This window comes from Lycorma delicatula, chromosome 11, assembly GCF_047948215.1.
Source record: "Lycorma delicatula isolate Av1 chromosome 11, ASM4794821v1, whole genome shotgun sequence".
Classification (NCBI taxonomy): Eukaryota; Metazoa; Arthropoda; class Insecta; order Hemiptera; family Fulgoridae; genus Lycorma; species Lycorma delicatula.
In genome coordinates, this window is record NC_134465.1 from 48,996,415 (window position 1) to 49,018,239 (window position 21,825).

Below are 21,825 nucleotides of genomic sequence, written 5' to 3' on the forward strand. Positions count from 1 at the left end.
TCAGCATATATAAAAGAAAATTTTAGATACATGTCAGATTACATCTGCTAAATCAGTAAGTGAATGTTTTAAAGTAATTACAGTACAGAAATCAATGTAAATGACATAAAAAAGCAAGAATTAGAAATAATCAATTATGACAGAAATTTCAAACATATCAAAGATTAGGAAATGACCAAAAATGTTATAATTATGAAATTTAAAACTGATAAAAATAGCTGAAAAAAATAAATTATTGATAGATATTTTTATACAGGAACTTGGAGAGGGAATGGGGCAGAGGAAGATTTAACATATTATAAATATTTAAAACTTAAGTGTAGAATAAAATGTAAATGGTTGCAACAGTACCCTACAGCTTTCAGAACATAATGTTGATCCAACAAAAAAACGAACAGTTCTGATAAAATGCAAACCATTTTGTTAAGTTAATCTACAATAATCCAAATATAAAAACAATAACAACTGAACTAAATTAAACTAATAATTCTGTGAATACAAGGACCTCGCTCAATTTGTAATGATTATAATAAATTGTCTTCTAGAATAAAATTCAATTAATAAATTGAAAAATAAAATAAAAAATAAAACTGTCAATTAAAATTGTTTGTATAATATTTAACATGTGTCAAAAATAATCTTTCTACATCATAATCACTATTTCCAGGTTCACCTTTTGTGTCGTTTTTACACATCCTGTCATTCATTAAGTAGATATGATAGCAGTGTATTATAATACAGGCCTAACTAAAATTACTTTATTAAACTCATTTAAACTCTGTTTAGGCTGGGTTTTCACTGTGTGGTTTTTTTTCTCTTTTTCTTGCAAATCAAATAATTTCTGCTATTAACAAAGAGTTAGAAATACTTAACAGCAATGAATTTCTTGTCATCAGTAAGCTGTATTTATCATTACATTTCATATTATGTGTATATACTTCATTTTTATGTATATAACAAAAAGTATATTTTTAATTAAAGTATGAGGAGTATTTCAAAAATCCCATCGATAACAAAATGAAAACAGTTGAAAAAACAAAACGTTTATTAATGATTTCAAATACTTACAAATTTACTTTATTTTCTACATTATCACCATTTCATTCCAAACATTTCTGGTATATTAAAACAAGCTTCTTCAAACGACAGCATAAAATTCCACTGCCGGGGAGTAGCCACTTTTGCACCAAGATTTTCAATTCTTCATTTTCCTTGAATCATTGCGATGCGAGTTTTTGAGATGTAGGAAATAATGGTAGTTAATGGGCATGAGATGAAGATGTAAGGGGTAAATAAAAAATCTCCAATCAAATTTTTTAATTGTTTCTGTTCTGCAAACAGGCATATGAAGTGTTATTGTGAAGAAGAACAATTCCTGAATTGTCCCCATCATCGGTTTTGAATGGCACAACATAGTTTAGAAACTGTTTCACAATAGACTTCTGATGTGATGGATGTTCCAGGTATCATTAAATCAATAGAATTCTAAGCGAAAGAGCACACCCTTTTGCTCAGAATACACTTTCTAATATTTACCTATAAGACTGGGCTTGTTTGAATTTTTTCGTTTTCAGTGAACCAGAATGATGCTACTGCATGGATTGTTGTTTCATCTCAGCACTGACACAGTAAATCCATGTTTTGTTGCCAGTGTCGACATGGGAAAAAAAATCATCCCCTCATGATCAAAGAAGTTGAAAAAAGCATGTGCAGATGTCATTCTGTGATCTTTGAGAGCACTTATCAACATTTTAAGCTCTCATCTTGCACACTGTTTACAATACCCTAGAATGTCAGTCATCATCCTTAACAATTTTTTCTTTAAAACTTATGGAAATTCTAAAGAAAAATTATTAATCGTAAAAGGATAATTTTATATTACTTTTGCATTCATGTTCAATGAGATCATCAGTTTGGACACTAGACCTGCCATGTTTCTATTCATCGTGAATGTTAGAACAGCCTTCCTTAAACTCACGACACCACTGCCTCACTTTTCCTTCACTCATTGTGATAGCCCCCATGCTTCACATAATTGATGGTGAATTTCAACAGCATTATGTCCTCTATGTTTAGAAAATTAATTACTGCTTGAGCTTTACAACTGGGGGGATTTAATATTACTGCACTCATTTTAACACACTGTCTTGCAAAGGCAAACAACAATGAACTAACGACAATGTGGTGCCCAACAGACCACTTAAAGCTATACACATGCACAAACAATCACTCTTGCCAATCGTTATTTATAACTCATCAGCCCTTCTTTTGAACCACACCTCATATATTAAAAAAATTAGTATTTTTAAAATAATATACACAAAGAAAATGCAGTAACTCAAAGAGTGAAGGATAAAAATTGGTGCTTTTCCCAACAGAAACAATAGAGACCAAATTAAAATATATAATTTTATGAAAAATCAATACAAATACACATCATTCTGCTAATAGTAAGGAACCTAACACTATAATTTAAAAAAAATTGGAAATGCTTTTGCCATAATTGTCTTACAAACAAAACAAAACGGAGATGCCTGTAGATAAAGCTGACCTATAGTTGAAAATGACCTTGCTTAACTGGTTAATATCATTATGAATCCTAACATCAATTCAAGTTTTATTTAATATTTCCAAATTTTTAATTTTTTTCTGGACATAGAGATAAAAACATATATAATCATTGCATAATATATGATAAAATGATAGTAAATGTACTTTTTTAAATTAGAAAAAATAACTTACTTTTTTCCATAAGAAATAGGTAACCTTCTCTTGTATATGATTTATTTGAACAACTTGAATCAACTGGTTTCTGTAATGAAAAAAAAAGGTTAATTATTTCTCTAAAATAGTTAAAAAGAAAATTAAAAATGTTCTAATTAACATAAATTATGTGATAAAATAATATAATTAAAAATCTTTACTCAACAAAATAATTCCCCAGCTTTTAAAATATTTACACTAATGTAAAAAATCTCCTTTCTTAGTAAAAATTGTCAGAATAAAAGATTTGCTAAATAAGTTGCCAGTTAGAGTCACTGAAGTATATCAATAAAAATCATACTTTTTCAATATAGTAATTTTCTTTAATTTATGCACTACTACAGAGTAACCAATTTTAATTATGAGCATAAAAATAAATAAATTAACACTTTTACTTACACACACACACACAAAAAAAAAAAATATAGTTTTAAATACTTTTTTATTAACATGTTTTAGTTTTATGAACAATTTAAGAATATTATACATCTGGTAGTATAGAATACTGTATATTATATTATACAGCTACGTAAATAAATTTGTTTAATTAAACAAAATATACACTGCACTTTACTAATAATTAACATCAATAATAATGAATGAACTACTAAATACAGTAATAGAACAGAACTGAACAACTGTGAATGGTACATTTCAGTCTTTAGATCATCTTCATTTTACATATATTGCTTTTTTGTACAAGCATTTATAAATAAATATCTGATTTATACTTTTTTTGTTAAGATTTGTTGTATTCCTCTTCTTCTCACGAAACATTTTCTGTCGAACTATTGGCTTCCTTTGTTGGAGGTTATACTATTCATGATCTGGGTAATGAGCTATTATTTCAGCTATTTCTATTTGTATTTTGCTTGTTTTCAGATACATTCTACATCCTCTCTTTTTTTCTTATCTTTATTATGATATTGATTTTACACTTTTTACTTTCCTATATAGCACTATAGCTCTAGAAGGGAAGAACTATAATCGGTCCAATTTCAGCATATGTGGTTTTCACCGGATCTCAACTTTTATCTCCTAAGGAACCCAAAAAACTAGAAGGAAATTTTCTGGATGTTAATATTCATATGTACGTGTGTTTGGTGTTGGCCTCTAAATCATCTTATAACTCTTGAACTACTGGATAAATTTTGACCAAACTTGGTCAGATTACATCTATATATGGGGCGATGATTCCATTAAATTTTCAACTTAAAAGGTCAACGGGATGAGGCTGTAGAGCAAGTTCACTTTCAGTATCTCGAGATTTCACCTAATTAAAATCGTATTTTTCTTAAACATATTTGTTAAGAATTAAAAAAATAATATTTGCAAAAAGTAATTTTAGCACAATTACACCCCACCCCAAAAAATGCTTTAAAAAATGCAATTAAAAAGGCTTTAAAAATGCAATAAAAAATAATACAATTAAATTTTTCATTAAATCCCAATGTTTTGAAACTGGCATTACGTAAAGTTAAATGTAGGTCCATTGTTGGAAGTTATTTGTTTTTTTTAATTTAGCGGAATTTTTTTTTTTTTTTATTAATTGAAGTTGCAATAAAAAAATCAAATGAAAGTGGTAGAAGTACCAAATGACATCTCTTAATAGATTGGTGAGCTCAATTTTTTTATTGTTAGGTAATTTATGGGTTAATATCAATTGGGATGTAATGTTTGAATTATTTACTATATAATACTATAAACTATTTAATCTATTGTGTTGTTTGAATTATTTACTATATACTATAAATTATTTAATCTATTATAATGTTTGAATTATTTAGAATATTTACCAACCTAACATTTATTAAGAATAGTTGATAAAAGTTATATATCAAATAAGTACATAATATATAACAGTATATTTCATTTAAAAATTAACTTCTACAGAACTGATAAAGATGTATAATAAATAATACTATAAAGAATAAACATAAAGGTACAAAATATAAAATACCATATTATCGATAGTGACTTACAGTTGTTTGTCTCATTTCCAACATTTTCTTCATGAGAGATTCTGTCTTATCTCTGGTAGCTTCAAAATTTTCTCTTGTCTAAAGAGTAGTAGTAGTAGTAGATGTTATTAATGAAAAAACAGAACAAAACATTACACAAAATTCAAACAAAAACCACAACATGCTATTTTAATCAAAACCCCAAAGATAAAGTTTATTAAAAATAATAATTAAATAAATTCATATAGATAAACTAATTCTCTTTATTATTATTATTAATAAATCTATTTTTTATTTTCAAGTGAAGTTCAGTTTCTTGTATGTGATATTTGTGATAAATATGAGCAGGAGATACACGGTAGTGCTATACAAAAAAATCATTAAATTTTTTTAAAAATGAAGTAAATTTATTATGGGTCATCCATATGAAATTAACCACAACTTTAAAATCTACCAAAATTAAAATACTGGAGATGAGTTTTCTTCCAGTCCGCAGTGTACGAATAAAACAAACCAGCCAGGTGAAAATTGGAAATAAACTCCACACTTTTCAACCAAGAACAGTCTTTAACAATCAATAAAATGAGATTTAAGTTAAAGAAAAAAAACACTTATTGAACCGGTGAATTACTATTACTGAAATTTCTGAAAAAAAGTGTGTTGGAGGTAGAAAAAAAATAACAAGTAATTATAACAAAATTTTGGAATGTGATTGATAGGTACGTACCCCATGATGTCTCTTGTAAACTAATGTGAAGAAAGAAGATCATTTGTTTTTATTCAATAGCAGTATGAAAAGGAATCAGACAAGTTATTTAGCTATATAATAAGCTGTGAGTTTACTATTTTCACCCCAGAGTCAAAACAACAAGCAAGTACGCACTGGTGAAATTGAAGCTCATTTCTACCAATGAAAACAAAAATAACATTTTAAACAGAAAAAATGATGGTAATCTTTTTTAGGGATTCCCCAGAAATACTTTATTCTGAATTTCATACAGAACAAAAACCTACCACAATTCATTCAGTTAATGCGATAATTTTTTAAAAGATAAAGCCTGAATTTTGTTCTAATAGGAGAGTCATCCAATCTTTTGTTCTTTCCTTTCAGGACAATGTTCACCCTCACTCTGTCACTATAAATACGGAAATGCTGTGAAATTACAGTTCAAGTATGGTATGCTACCTCACCCTCTAGATAGCCCAAATTAAATAATTAAATGTCATTAAACTAATATCTTTTCGGCTCAGTACAGGAATTTTAAAATGGAAAAATTTCATTTGTACAAGAAAGTTCTAAATGCTGTACAAGGATGAATAACATGAAAACAAAAAATACTTCTCTTGTAGGATCAAGAAGCTGTCTCAAAACAGGAATAAATACACTGTGATAAGAGGAGGCTATATTGAGAAATAATATATGGTCACCTCATTGTACTCAATAAATAAATTATCTATGAAAATCCTGTTTTTATTTGAAACTTTTTGTATAATTTTTACTAAATAATGTATGAGAAGGAAGATAAATGCAAATATTTTAAGTTGATGAACAGAAGGGCTGCAATTAACCAACATATGGCCCAAATCCTTTTCTCTTCTTCTCCAATAAATTTAATTTTTTCAAAGTTCAAAGAATAATCTAGATGTTTCACAAATATGTTCAATATTTTAAAATTATCAATTCATAAACAAACACAACCATAAAATGCCAAAAAGGATCCATCTTATCTATCTTGTTTCATTCGTTCAATAAAAAAAATACTAACCTTCTTTACTAAAAGCTATAAAATCAGATTAGTTTTAATGGTAATATGGTTAGAAAAAGTAATATCACACTTCTTCAAATTCTAGTTCAAAATTTACAAAGCAGATTAATAAACCTTTAAAATAGTTTTTTTTTTATGCAAAAAAATTAGAAATCACAACTTGTTTATAACTATAATAAATAAAAAATTGTAAATTATTTTATAAAATAAAACCCTCAAACAAACTGGTTAATATAGTTAATTAAATTTTGAATATTACCTTTTGTATTCTGAATTGTAATTCTCTCATATAAGGTTTAAAATCTTCTGCGACTTCATGACCTTGATGGTAAAATGTTAACCAACCAAACATGAATCCTAATAACTGAAAAATTAAAAAAAAAAATACAATAAACTGAATTAAAAAATAATAAAAATGTAAAAAAATTAACAAATACATTGAAATACAACAAAAAAATTATATAATTCTAGGATAATAATTTTACAAAGAAAGACGTAACATGAGACATGAGTAAAATTAAAATTACATTAATATCATGTGATATTAAGAGTACAAAGTTAAGACTAGATATAAAGCAAGAAGTAAATAAGGCTAAAGAAAATGACAAAATTGAATAATTTTGGCAATCAAGATAATAAAATATTGCACAATGAACAGAAATTGAAGTTGGTTTATCAGATATAAAACTTAAGGAAAACATTTTTAAATCGCTAGATAAATTAAAAAATATATTATGAAAGAGTTAATAAGAACATAAGTGCCAATCATAACATACATGCTCAGTAAATATGGAATGGGATAAAAATGTTCTTTAAAAATACATTAAATATTTTATATGTTATCCCCCAAAAATGATGTTTAGAGTTAAGCAGGTAGTTCAAACACATATGAATATCTGTAATAAAATAAAATCAAAAAAATTAAAAGTAACTAAAAAAACAAGCTAAAAACTAAAAAAGAAGATATTTTTACAATTTTTTTAAAAGTTTTGACTTGAAAATTAAACCCAAATTAAAAAAAAAAAAAAAAAAACCAATTATTACCAATTTACATATTTTTAATTTGACATAAACTTGAATCTTTTTAAAGAACAATTGTTATTTTTACTGCAATTTTTTTAAACATTTACTTTAAAAAAAGAAACAGTTTTTTACATTTTTAAGTTAGGTTATTTATAAAATCGCTGGGCCAACAAAGAAAACAACTGTAGAAAACAGTTACTGTAAAATTATTTTTATATGAATAGAAAAAAAATTCAAAGTGCTAAAAAGTTTTTCTTTCTAATTAAACAATATAAAATTCAAAAGTATTCTATGAGAAATTATAAGAATGTACATATCTTAAAAAGAACACACAAAACTAAAAATTATACAAAAACTTGCAAATAATAAAAAGAAAACAAAATCTTTCATAAATTTAAAAATGTTTTGTTTTTCATTCTTTCTTTATTTTTATGTAATTTATTAGTTAATGATGTTTGTAGTTCATTACTTGTGCCACTTTCTTTTACCACAACAAACTGTTGAAAATGACCTAATATTAACTATATCAATTCAACTCCTTTTTTTCTTTACCGTCCAATGTATTTTAATAGTTTCAAGAAATGATTGGCTAATAACATTAAATAATAAGAATTTTATGAGAATATTAGCAATTATAAAACTGTTACTTAAATAAAATATGTTTTTAAATTACATAAACATTAGATATTGGATTAAACTGATACTTCACTTTAAGAAACAAAAAAAAATCTCTAAACATAAAAAGAAAGAATCTTTTTTACAGATTTTATCTTTCAGCATTATATATATATATATATATATATATATATATATATATATATATATATATATATATTTCATGCTTACATGGAAAGGCCTCATGTACCAGCTACAAAAGTCCCACATATCACAGTTTGAGAACCGCTCTAAGTTGATCACTAATTCATTACACAAAGCAGTTCTTGTACACAAATTTAAAATATAAGCAGCAGATGCTACTATTATACAATAATTAAAAAATTGGTTGTAAACATGTATATTTTAACCACTGAATTAAACATATATGAACTTACAATTATATATTGTAAGTTAAAGGTATGCATCAATAAGATATCACTTATCAATTTTTCTTACATGAAAAATTATCTTCTAAGGATTTGATTAAATTCTACATCATCTTTATTTACAGTTAATCTGAGATTAAAGTAAATATTTAGAAAGAAATATTTACTTTTACTATCACTTAACATATATATTTACCAAGCCACACACAAAATTACTTTTATGTATATATATATATATATAAATTAAAAAAATCTACAGAATATAAATGGGAGTTACTATTGTGGGAATACCAACTTATCTGTCTTATTAAAAAATGTCCTAACAAATCTCATAGATTAAGAAAAATATGATCACTTATTATAATACATATAAAATTAACAATGATTTGATTACTTACATCAGTAACCAAAAAATGGCAATAATATGCAGTCATACAATCAAAAGAAAACTGCACTTATAATCAATATTGTTTAACTTCACAAAAATGAGGTTAGAAGATAAATGAGAAATAATTTACTAAATCTTGTTTGAAATTTATTACACTTTCATACAGTTTAGTTTTCAAGATGTTACTTCTTAATATGCGTCAAGAGTTCTAAAATCATCAAGATTGAAGATAAATAAAATTCATCAATAATGTGATGGTGCAAGTGGGTCAATTTGGAATCCAGTTCTGTTAAGGGGACTAAATTAAAGGAGCACTTGGCTTGGCTGTAGATCGGTATGTGAAATTTGGCAAAGTACTTGATACCACATATAACTCTTAGTCCTCAATGAAGTGGAGTAACAAAATGTTCACTGAATCAGCTGATTAAGGTTTAAACTCAGGACAGTTATAATAGGTAGCCCTTAATTACTTCAATCAGACAGGAAAATTACCTATACAAGCTCTGCCCTGTCTGAGTAATCTCATAATTCAACCTGATTTAATGGACAATACCGCCATCTTGCATCTCTTCAGGTCAGATCAAGATTTCTATGCCATGTAGCACTGTGGGTGGGGGGGGGGGGCAGAATTCATGCCACCCTGGAACTTGACCCTGGGGATCAAGGGGAAAATTGGCCACTGGCGAGTCAATGTGGCGTGAGCCACATTGTCGGACCGTGTGGGAATTCCTTGATGCCGTTGCTTTATTCAACTGGCATCAGTAGTTTAAGGGATATAAGACTCCTACCACTTGCTGTAGGAAGCTACTCTCGAGAAATGGCTGGCCATTGGTCAAATATAGATCCAAGTGCTATAATATGCTGGCATTCAGTGACCTAGGCGTGGCAGCAAATTGCTGTCCTTGATGGAATAAATTTTAATTAATTGACAAGTCATATACTTTAGTATGTCAATGGGGTGCACCTACCCATTTTAGTAATATATGACAAGTGAGCGGTGGGACATGCAAGCGAATGGTGTAGAGCACCATGCTTATTCTACTCACACAGTTAGGTAAGCTCTAGGAGCTAATTAGGATATTGGTCACTAAACTATTTTGAGGCACAGTAGCCGTTTGTGGCACAGACATTTGGTCTTATGCTTTAGGGCGACCGAATGGGGTGATGGTGGGAGAAATGCCAGACAAACCAAATGCTATGTAGCAAACAGCCCTATATTGGACCTGGTAACAGAGGTCAACTCTCATTATCTCATTGGTCCTTCCTCACACAGTGGATCTATTTGGGCAGGTGACTGGAACAAGATAGGGTTGGCATGCTTGAAGGTTATGGTATGTCTTTTCTGGATCAGGTCTGGTTTAAACAAAAATCTACTGTTCTTGGTATTGGATCCTGCTGAAAGCAAGAATTTTCTATTTATGTGTCCCTAATGTAGGCGTGCTGATATATGTTGGTTTTTTGATTGGAGGATCAGAATGTAAGTTATTGAACGGCTCTAAATCTTATACCCCGCCATGGCAATATCTTGGTACCAAGAGAGTTTGTGGCCCACCAATATGATGGCTGAAATTGTATTTATTAGGTTTGGCTCTTTTGGAGTGTGGTCATTTACAATCAATTACAGCAAGGTGATGCGATCAGGCAATTTTACAGCTAACTGTAAAGCACATGGCTTGAATATGGTAGTGTAGCTTTATTTTTGTGTCATTTGCCATACTGTTGTTCATAAGGTCAAAACCACATAAGTATAATTTACGGCTCAGGCTACTAAATTCATCAAACATACTGCTCGACCAATAAACTTATCCAAAATCTAACTCAATGATCACTATTAGTCAAACACACATAACATCAAGGTGTTGCATTGAGATGAGTTTTGAACTTACGGGAGCGACTTATTATTATTTTGAAATAACTTATTTTGAACTTATGCTCTGCTGGTCAGGATAGATGCAGTTACAGTTTCAAATCTAGGACAAGCTTAGCACAACCAAATCATTTCATCTTTACGCTTCAATTGTTGAAAAGTGCAATTTCCATTTGGCACTACAGTGTACAACCCAAAAGTTGTAACAATAGCATCAATGACAATAATAATAACTAATCCAACTATAATAATAATAATGAATTATGTAAATGGTTAAATAAGAATAGTAATAATAAAAAAATTAAACAGAAAATTCTCCCAAAAACTAAGTTTATACAAGATTCTACTGATGTAAAACTGACTCGTTTCTATTTAATACCTATAAGTATATTAATAAAAAAATGTGTTTTAAAATGTTTCATTTAATATTAATAGATATTATAAGAATAGTAATAACAACATACTGTTTCAACAAATTCAAATTTCTTTCTTTCTTGGACTTCTTGTAACAGGAACACATACTCCAGACTTGCCTGGCAAAAATGTCTCTGCTCCATTTCTAATGTTGCATCTGCCTGTAAAACACAAAAAAAACCTAATAAGCATTTAAATTCATATTAATATGAAATTTAAACTATCTCTCAAATCTGATTGATAGCAAAACTCTAACATTCTGTTTATAACAGTAAACTGCATTTATTACAACTTGATGGTTTCACAATAATAATTAGAATATCTCACAATACAGCTTCATAGAAATGAAAGATTATAAAAAAAGGATAATGCCAAAGACAAAAGTTATATTTAATAAACATATATATCTTGTATATCTGAAATTAAACAGTGCTTGGTGGAGTTTCAACAAGTGGTATTAACAATTATTAATATTTAAGAATCATAAAACTATTACAATAGCAATAGATGTTACTGAAAAACCAAAACGATGTTTTTCTCTCCATATTTAATCCATGTTGTGTCATTTTACTTTCTAGTGCAGGTATAGTTGAAAAATATTAGTATATTTAACACAAACTTTCATATACTATATGATTCCAAGATGAGTTAAATTGTATTTTATTAAAAGAAGCCTGTTGTTTTAGTTTCTGCAGGAAAAATCAAATTTTTATGCATGATACAATTCAGTTTCCAAATTAGTCATTCATTATTAATACACTATTCCCATTCTAAATAAAATTCCTCTCCTGAAGAATGAAACATCGTATGAGAATCAATTATCTTAAAAGAGTTTTGAGATATCTTTTGAATAAAGTTGTTTTATCTTCATGTTACAATTACTCTCCGAAAATCTCATCCTCACCATTCATCACTTTTCATTTTCCTTAATTCCTGATCAGATTCTATTGATCCGGCTCAGACCATAGCAATGTTACGATCACAAATACATAAATTCAAGATTTTGAAAATGGTGGAATACCCAAAAGTTGGTAGATGAATACAATGATCACTAGATAGGTGTGATGTGGTGCGACTTAACCTTTTGCGACCTGTCCAGCAGGGACTGCCTATGTTTCCTTCTGGCAGTAGCAAAATGAGTCAAAACTAGGGCTTCTTATCTTTTGCCAAAAATAAAATATGTATCATGTCATTCTTTACATACTCATCATTTAGATTTAATTTTTTTTTTAAATCATCTCTTTCTCACATGTACATTGAGAGAGATAGATAGACAGATAAAGAGAGAGAGAAAATTATACACAATACAAATAATAATACATTTCAATTAGATATTAACATAAACAATAATAAAATAAATCTTTATAAAAAATCAATATCATCAGTAACAATAATGAATAAATAATAGATCGATACGTATATAACAATAAAAAATAGTCTACTATATTATGATTAATGAAGTCTTTAACTATATAAACAATAATATTGATTTAAATAAAGAATTCAATTTAATAAAATATAAAGTAACGGAAAATGGTAATAACATGAAGAAAATAAATAAACAATAAATATCTACTTTTATGCATAAAAATAAAATGATTTTAATTTTTTTAAATAAACTAGAACAAAAAATAATTGAATAAAACATTTAATTAACTTGAGAATTACTTTTAAAAGTAGTAATAAAAAAACCTAATTCATAATAAAGTAGATATTTACAAAATACAATGCACAGAAAAATTATAATCAAACCTACACAGGAATGATAAAAAGAAAGCTGATAAAAAACAGAATTTGAAATAAACATAAAAATCTAATAAACAAAAATCAAATTACATTGATCATATAAAGTAAAATAAACATTTTTTATGCAAAGAAAATACATAAATTTTAGTAATAGTAATCAATAGAAACAAATTACATTTTTTTTTATGAAACATAATAAAAATAAAAATCAATGAAAACGTAATTAAAGAAGTAAAATCTGAACATGATTACAGATTCAAAGAAATAATAAATATTTTAATAATTCAAATTCTATAATTTTATGTGAATTTAAAAGTATCTTTAATATGGTGGTACCAAAAGATTATGGAGGTAGAAGAATTTTGTTATTTGGGAAGTAGAATTACTAAAGATTGACGAAGCAGGAGCGATATAAAATGCTGAATAGCACAAGCTAAACGAGCCTTCAGTAAGAAATATAATTTGTTTACATCAAAAATTAATTTAAATGTCAGGAAAAGATTTTTGAAAGTATATGTTTGGAGTGTTGCTTTATATGGAAGTGAAACTTGGACGATCGGAGTACCTGAGAAGTAAAGATTAGAAGCTTTTGAAATGCGGTGCTATAGGAGAATGTTAAAAATCAGATGGGTGGATAAAGTGACAAATGAAGAGGTATTGCGACAAATAGATGAAGAAAGAAGCATTTGGAAAAATATAGTTAAAAGAAGAGACAGACTTATAGGCCACATACTAAGGCATCCTGGAATAGTCGCTTTAATATTGGAAGGACAGGTAGAAGGAAAAAATTGTGTAGGCAGGCCACGTTTGGAATATGTAAAACAAATTGTTAGGGATGTAGGATGTAGAGGGTATACTGAAATGAAACGACTAGCACTAGATAGGGAATCTTGGAGATCTGCTTCAAACCAGTCAAATGACTAAAGACAAAAAAAAAAAAACCAAAAGAATAGCTTCAATATCTGCTAATAGATTGTAATAACAGCAGAGTAACTCATGTTATTTTAATGAATGAGATATCAAATATCTCTCTTTATTTAAAAAATGTAAAAACTACGTATTTAATTCATTTATCATAAATAAATCCATTTTGAAGTAAAGATCACTACAAAAGTACTTAATGGAGAACATAAATACGTAAAACAATTTTTTAATTAATTTTCACAAAATTATCATAGATAAATAAACAGTTTATTAAAATTTCAATAGACTTTTTTTTTTTAAACCGTTATCACTAAACATAATTATATAAATATTATTAATATTTTTCTGGTAGAAGATTATCTTGTTTATTACGTACAAACGAATGTAATTGTACCATTTATAGTAACATAGGCACTTGGAAAATTTTTATGGATTTACGGTTATGCTACATGGTTGTTCTCTAATTTAACCATTATCATATAGAAATTTTTTAACGACGTATTTTTTAACAATGTCTATTCTGCCAATCATGAAAATTTTTATTAATGACATATTTTGGTCGGTTAAAAATTTTATTTTGCATGTATTTTGTTGTTACAAAATTTATCATTTTTAATATAAATAAAGAATAATATTTTATATTTTACAACTATCATTATTAAAATGACACAGTGTGGCTAGAAAGTTCCTTTTCACGATATAACATTGACTGATATTGTTAAGGAATCCAATTTACAATCTCCTAAGTCAACCAGGAAAAGGTCTTCAGAGCTAAATATTCCTTGTTCAACAAAACATAAAATAATGAAAAAAAAATTCTTGGGTTTAAACCCTTTAAGCCTGCTTAACAGACTAGGATATGACTTAAGGGTAACTTCTTACAAAGACCTTCTAAGATGTTTTCTGATGTTTAAACATGGAAACCAGTTTTCTTCTACGATAAGTCTACCATTTATCTGAGTAATAGATCTCAGAACATATTTTTGGTATAAAGAAAATCCCTACTTATACGAGGAAATCACAGACCACCTATAATTACACATGTAATGATGTAGGCAGCGATATATGAAACGCATCAGATAGGACCGTAGATTTAGAAGGAAATTTTAATATCATTTCATACCTAATAAACTGAAAATTTATTTTATTACTTGGCTTCGAACAATTGGTATGGAATTAATCAGTATTTTACAGCTCTAGTTCATTATACTTAGTTGGTAATGGACTTTTTAAATGAAAATTTTGAAGGGTGGAATCGATAGGTCCACCGAAATTCAGAAGCCAACCAGAAGTCCATCTTGAAAACCTGTGTTAACTCCCTTTGGGACATAATCAATGAAAAAAATCTCTCATCTGCAACTAAGGAATGCTTGATGAGCTGAAAATTGCCATTGAAAACTGTTTTTACAACTCTAATCCTTCAACCTGGAAAAGAATGTCTAAATGCACTTGGTGACTGATAAAAATGTATCCGACAATGAAGGAGCACATATAAATAAACTTTAAAGTAAGTTTTAGTAGTAAAAATATTAAATAAACTCATGATAAATGTTTATTTCTTAGTACAGAAAGGGGCTTTGTAGCTCACTCAACTACAAACGAAACTAAAAAAAAAAAAGAATAGACAAATTGATCAGTTGGTCTGATGTTAAAAATGTATGATTTTTAGAGCTTGGGTTGTTACAGCCCAAAAATCAGTAATAAACATGAAGATATTAATTTATCAACTCCTTCTCCTTTGGAGGTGATTCTCAATTCAATTCATATCTATATTTTTTATATTTTCTTCCATATTCGAACTTCTTTCCATCAAGTAGACCAATTATGGTGGTTTTTTTGGGGGGTTAAATTTGTAGAGGAAGTACCTCTGGTAGTCAGATTGCAAGAATTTTTTTCACAAAACATAAATGGAAGATTTGTTAAACAAAAATCTTAGTTATAAGATATTTTTAATTTTTTAAAGGTCGTTATTACTTAATACTAGATTATCATAGCATAAAGATAAATATTCTGATATCGTTCTCTTATTCAAAATAATTTTCACAGAAAAATTCAAGAAAATTAAATAGAAAAACTAAGATAAAAATAAGAAAAAATTAAATAATAATTAATTAATACAAATAAAAAATACAAAATTAATAAAAAAAATAAGACATACTCCTCCCAAATTCCTGAGAGCCTTAGTTACACTCAGTAGATATATCTTTACATTGTTTCTTAGTAAATCTTTGCTTAGTTTTATCAAGATACAGATTTCTCCCCTTTGCACTTCTTGTGAGTGGTTTTATCTCATACAGGCACTACATTTTTGCCTACGCAAATTTAATTTAATAAAAGTACAACTAAGATGAAAAATAAAATAACTTAAAAAAAGTGAAAATCAAAATTAATAAATCCTCATTAAACCCAAGAAAGAAAAACTTTTTCAGTTCTTTAATTTTTTTTTTTAAGTCTCCACCTAATTATGGTGCAGACTATTAAATAAACTTACTAATTAAGCTCATAGTTTTTTTAATTTTTATACCAATCTCCAAATGTTGAAATAAAAAGTGAAAAAGTATTATTTTTTAGATTTTAATGAAAATTTTATTGAGGCTGGTTTTATTTGTTTGTTCTTTTAAATTTATTTTATCTTTACAATTATTATAATAATTTAAACTCTAATTATACGACAGATTTTTTATTAATCCTTTAAATCACCCTTTTAATTGAAATCAATCTATTATGCCAAATTATTAAATTGCACCTATGGATTTTCCACTTAAGTTAAATTCATTTGAAGAAATATTTTTAAAAAATAAATAAGTAATGATAATTTTATTACACAACAGCCCAAAAAGGAGTATAATGTATTTAGGATGTATGTTTGTATGTACTCGTATGTTCCACTGTATTAGCCCAATGGCTTAACCAATTTCGATGTATGACCCCGCGTTGGAATCCTTACACTACCAGGAATGTCATACGCTTTATAAAAATGTATATCACGGAGTTCGTTAGAACTTAGTCGGTAAGAGGCGACAATCAACGAACTACGTTTACTATTCAAAACATGACCTAATGTAACAGTGAAATGAAAATGGGGGAAAAATAAATAAGCATGAAAACATTATATTTCAGTTCAATTGGATTGGTAATAAAGAATACTTTCAAAAAACACCTCGAATTTTGTTAGACAACGTTTTTTTTCCATTTGATGAACCGCGGGACTCGAGAATATGTCATTTTATTCATTTTTTTAATGTATCTTTACGAATCGCGCCGCTAGATAGCAGTACTTAATAGTACTAGGTAGCGTACAAAAACTTTATAATGACCTAGAAATAATAAAATTTAAAAGAAAATATACTACAGCATGTTTTAATAGTAAATGGTGTTTGTAAATAAAAGTACTGAAGATGAAACAATTTTTTTAATTCCCATCACTTCTTTAAAAAAATAAATAAAAGTATTAGTTTACAAGAAATTATACTAGTTTTATTAAAAAAGGAATAAATAAAACAAAAATAAATTCGATTGGTAAAATCGAATTTAACGATAAAAATTTCGAGGGTTACACTTAAAGAGTAATTAGTCCAATATTACATCACGGATTTTCAATTCGTAAAAGTCATTTTACTAGTATATTAAAAAAAGAAAAGTATAATATGAAGTGAATGATATGACTATCAAAAATAAAAAAAAAATTGCCGTGAAATTCAATTTGTTTATTCTAAGGCAATAAATTTTAATAATAAATCCATAGGATAACAATCAGTAATTCATAAAAAAATAAACAAAAGAATAATCTAACAAAACGCAGTGATATAAAAAAAATTATAATGAACTTGTAAACCGTACGGGAAGAGTCTCGTATATATCATTTGTTCCGCTCAAAAAAACAAAAATTTCTGTAATATAAATAAAACTGTTTTTAACAAAACGATACTAATATCAAGAAAGGTAAGACACTACATTTCTATTATCAAAATCTGTTATTAATTTAGAATTTTCTTTAAAAAAAATACATACGAAATACAAAACAAAAAAATACATACATAAGAAAAGTACGAATAAATAAATTTGATTTAAAAGAAATAAAACTGTATTTAAAAGTGTAGAGAAAAACTGAAGCTAGAAAAAATTGGAATATTGACATTTTATGTCAGGGACCTTCCTAAAGGCAGAACAATGTGTTATGATGTAAATCCAGAAAAAAAAAATTTAAATGTCTAAGGAATTTCTGTACTGATATCAGTAATAATATTCCTACAATTATATATATTGTACAATAGATAAACATAAAATTAATTATTTTTGATAACACCAAATACTTAACAAAAATTGCATTACTAAAATTAAAAACAAATGTTATATTTTATCAAATAACGATTAAAAAATCCCATAAAAATTACAAATTAGTTCTATTATAAATGGGTAGTGATAGAGTAATTACAACTTGCTAGAAATGTAAAGCCATCGTGAAATGTACTAAACAAGGAAAATCAATAATTTACTCAATTTTGTTCTGTTTTTATTTAACCTTTAAATGATTTATTAACGACTGTCTATGACACTTTAATTTTTTTTACATTTACTACATAAATTATGAATAATTTATTTATATACATGATATTAAATAATCAATTTTAACCTTTATGGATTGCATATCAGTTTTTCATTCTAGATTTTAAATACTCTACATTTTCCATATGCTAAAAAAATTTATTTATAAGCTTCGTGCTTATAAATAAATAATTTTTTTATTCTGATGGATATATATGCTACTCTATGGATAAAAAATGTACTGCTCTACTCTTTTGCCTGGATAAACTAAGGGAAACCACGATAAAGCCTACATTAAACAGCATCAAAAGATACATAATTCATTATGAGATAAAAAATTGATGTGAATAAAGTCCATATTAATTATTTATAATATGAACAGTTGAAATATTCATAATACTAATGTAAATACATGAAGATAATAAACATAAAAATAACTACAAAATAATAAAAAACTCAGAGGGATTAATTAAACTTATTTGATCATATATTTATCGACACAATGAATGAAACGCAAAACGTTTAGAGTTTTTTAAAATATTATCAAAAAAATTCTATTGACAAAGTAATATTGTTTTTGTTAAATATTTTTATTGTCTTTTAAATAAATTAATAAAAAGATTTATAAAATGGTTCAATTATTTATTAAAAACAGCTGTGGAAGCATAAGGCCCTTTCATATAACTCAAACTAATATGTTTAGTTACATGAATATATTACAAATGAAGAATAATATTTTTTAAAAATCAATTGACATAATTGTTAAAAAATTGAATATAATTGTTAAAAATTAAATGATTAATTACTGAAATAAAAAAATTAAATTATTTAAAAAACAAGAACAAGATTTAAAAAGCAGTGATAGAATTAAATTCTTCACCGAGGAAAAATATCAAAAACCAGTTGTGTCGAATACAGTAAAGGACAAAGAATAATAAACAAGTAAGTTAACCAAAATTCGGCCCATTTTTAGTCAAGTCTTTTAATATTTCATCCAAGAATCCTTAAATTGGAAATTGAGGTTTAAAGTTCTTTCACATATACCCGCTCCATCAGATAACAAAAAGAAGCATCCTTAGCAGACAAACCCAGCATGGTCAGATATGTACCCACTAATAATAGGAAGAAATCAAAGATAAAAACAAGGGATTAATTGTAACTGTTTATAATAAAATTTGATAATATTTCTATTTTTAAAAGTAATATTTTCTGTTTTTAAAACTACATTTTTGGGTGTTTTATTAGATAAAAAATTCTCTTGGGATGATCAATTTGTCCCAAGATAATTGGGATGTATTCTCTTGGTGTAAATTTTGTTGTAAATTAAATTGAAAATTTAATTTACAACAAAATCGTCCAATACTGTTTTGTTTTTGAGGTATTTCAATAAAATACTAATCCTGTCATCATTATTAAATATATTTATGCTTACGTACATTCCCATCTTCTTTTCCTGTTTAGCCTCTGGTAATTACCATTCAGATAATCCTTCAGAGGATGAATGAGGATGATATGTATGAGTGTAAATGAAGTGTAGTCTTGTACATTCTCAGTTTGACCATTCCTGAGATGTGTGATTAATTGAAACCCAACCACCAAAGAACACCGGTATCCACGATCTAGTATTCAAATCCATACAAAAGTAACTGCCTTTACTAGCACTTGAATGCTGGAACTTTCGACTTCCAAATCAGCTGATTTGGGAAGACGTGTTCACCACTAAACCAATCCGGTGAGTACGTACATTCCAATATGAAATATAATATCTACTCTTTAGAAATTCCCTCAAAAAATCAGAACCAGTTTTCAATAGGCAGAAATGGGCCATCAGATTACTATTTAGCATTCATAAATTAATATGAATCATGTGTTAAAAAATTAAATATGTTAACTAATCGTTATATTTACGAAGGTACAATCTTTTCTAAAAAAAAGAATAGTCACGTATTCTTAAAAAAAAGAATAGCAATAACCACCTCCTTCAAAGCAGACAACAGAAGTGGTTTTTTATTTGTATGTTTTATTTATTTATTAATATGCAAAAGAAATTCACTGTATTAATTTATAAACCACCCACAATATAGGTTTTATTGTAAATGTAGTTTTATAAAGTTACATGTTCTCCTTTTTCCTTATACCTACAAAAATAAAGATCTACTTTTTATAAAACATAGAACAAATTTAATATTTGATTATACAGAATGTAAAAAAGCAAGAAAAATTAACTTCTTATTGCAAAAGTACAGTCTGTATGATATGTGGTTGCATTACAATAGGTAGTCTAAAAAGTATCTAGTCTTTTTCGCATGAGATAGTGCTAGCGTATTCTGGCAAAAGTCAAGAAAAGCCAGCATTTAAGCTACCAAGACTTCATCAATAGCCTAAACATCCATCAGCAAACAGTATAAAACTATTTGGAGAAAACTGGCTACAAAAAAAAGCTTGACATTTGGGTGTCACATAATCTGAAAAAAAAAATTTACTCAATTGAATTTCTGTCAGCAAATCTGTACAAAAACGTAATGAAATCGAGCCACTTCTGAAGTGGTTGATCACAAGTGATGAAAAGTGAATAACCTAAGGCAACAATGTGCAAAAAGATGTGCAGGAAGATTGTGATCAAAATGAGGAGAAGCTCCATGGCTAGTGGCAAAGCTCATATTGACAACCAGAAAAATTATGCTGTGCGTTTGGTGGGATTGGAAGAGCATTAGTCTGCTGCCACCAGGCAGAACAATAGACTCAGACCTGAACTGTTGACAATGAACGCAACTGCACCTAGCAATTCAAAAGAAATAGCCTGAACTGGTGAACAGAAAGGGTGTCATATACCACGCTGACAACACCAGAAATCTTTAACAACCTGTCAGAATTTAAGAGAACTTGACTGGGAGAATTTAATATATCCACCATATAGCCCTGACCTGGCACCATCAGACTATCATTTGTTTCAGTCTCTGCAAAGCTCCCTAAATAGAGTTAACTTAATTTCAAATGAGGCTTCTGAAAACATTTCACAATTTTTTGAATAGAAAACACAAAAGTTTTATAGCGACAGAATTATGGTATTGCCAGAAAAATGGCATAAGAACATAAAAAAAAAATGGTGCATATGTAGTTTCATAATGTTATTTTCCAGTAAGAATAAATGCATTCATAATTTTGTTCTGTAAAGGCTCAATACATTTTAGACAATGTAATAATAATATTAAAGTAAAATATTTCTTTTATGAACCTAAATCCTACCAAATTTATTAATTCTTTCACTACTGGAGAAATGCTTCTATTTTGTCAAAAGTTTCCCTGACTTATTGCCAGAATAAACTCAATTAATTTTAAATAAATTCAAGAGTATATTGATTAACTGTTTACTGGGTATTTATAT

General features: G+C 27.5%; 1 protein-coding gene across 3 annotated transcripts in view; it reads right to left on the reverse strand.

Annotated features, from left to right (window-relative positions):
• Graf (GTPase regulator associated with FAK) overlaps positions 1-21,825 on the reverse strand; it is a 381,906-nt gene that overhangs the window by 56,406 nt on the left and 303,675 nt on the right. For all 3 annotated transcript variants that reach the window (XM_075378766.1, XM_075378765.1, XM_075378764.1), the window contains exons 5-8: positions 11,276-11,386; positions 6,750-6,854; positions 4,746-4,823; positions 2,743-2,812 (exon numbers count right to left, since the gene is read on the reverse strand). In XM_075378766.1, the coding sequence (XP_075234881.1) occupies positions 2,743-2,812; positions 4,746-4,823; positions 6,750-6,854; positions 11,276-11,386 (364 nt within the window). The remainder of the gene's footprint in view (positions 1-2,742; positions 2,813-4,745; positions 4,824-6,749; positions 6,855-11,275; positions 11,387-21,825) is intronic.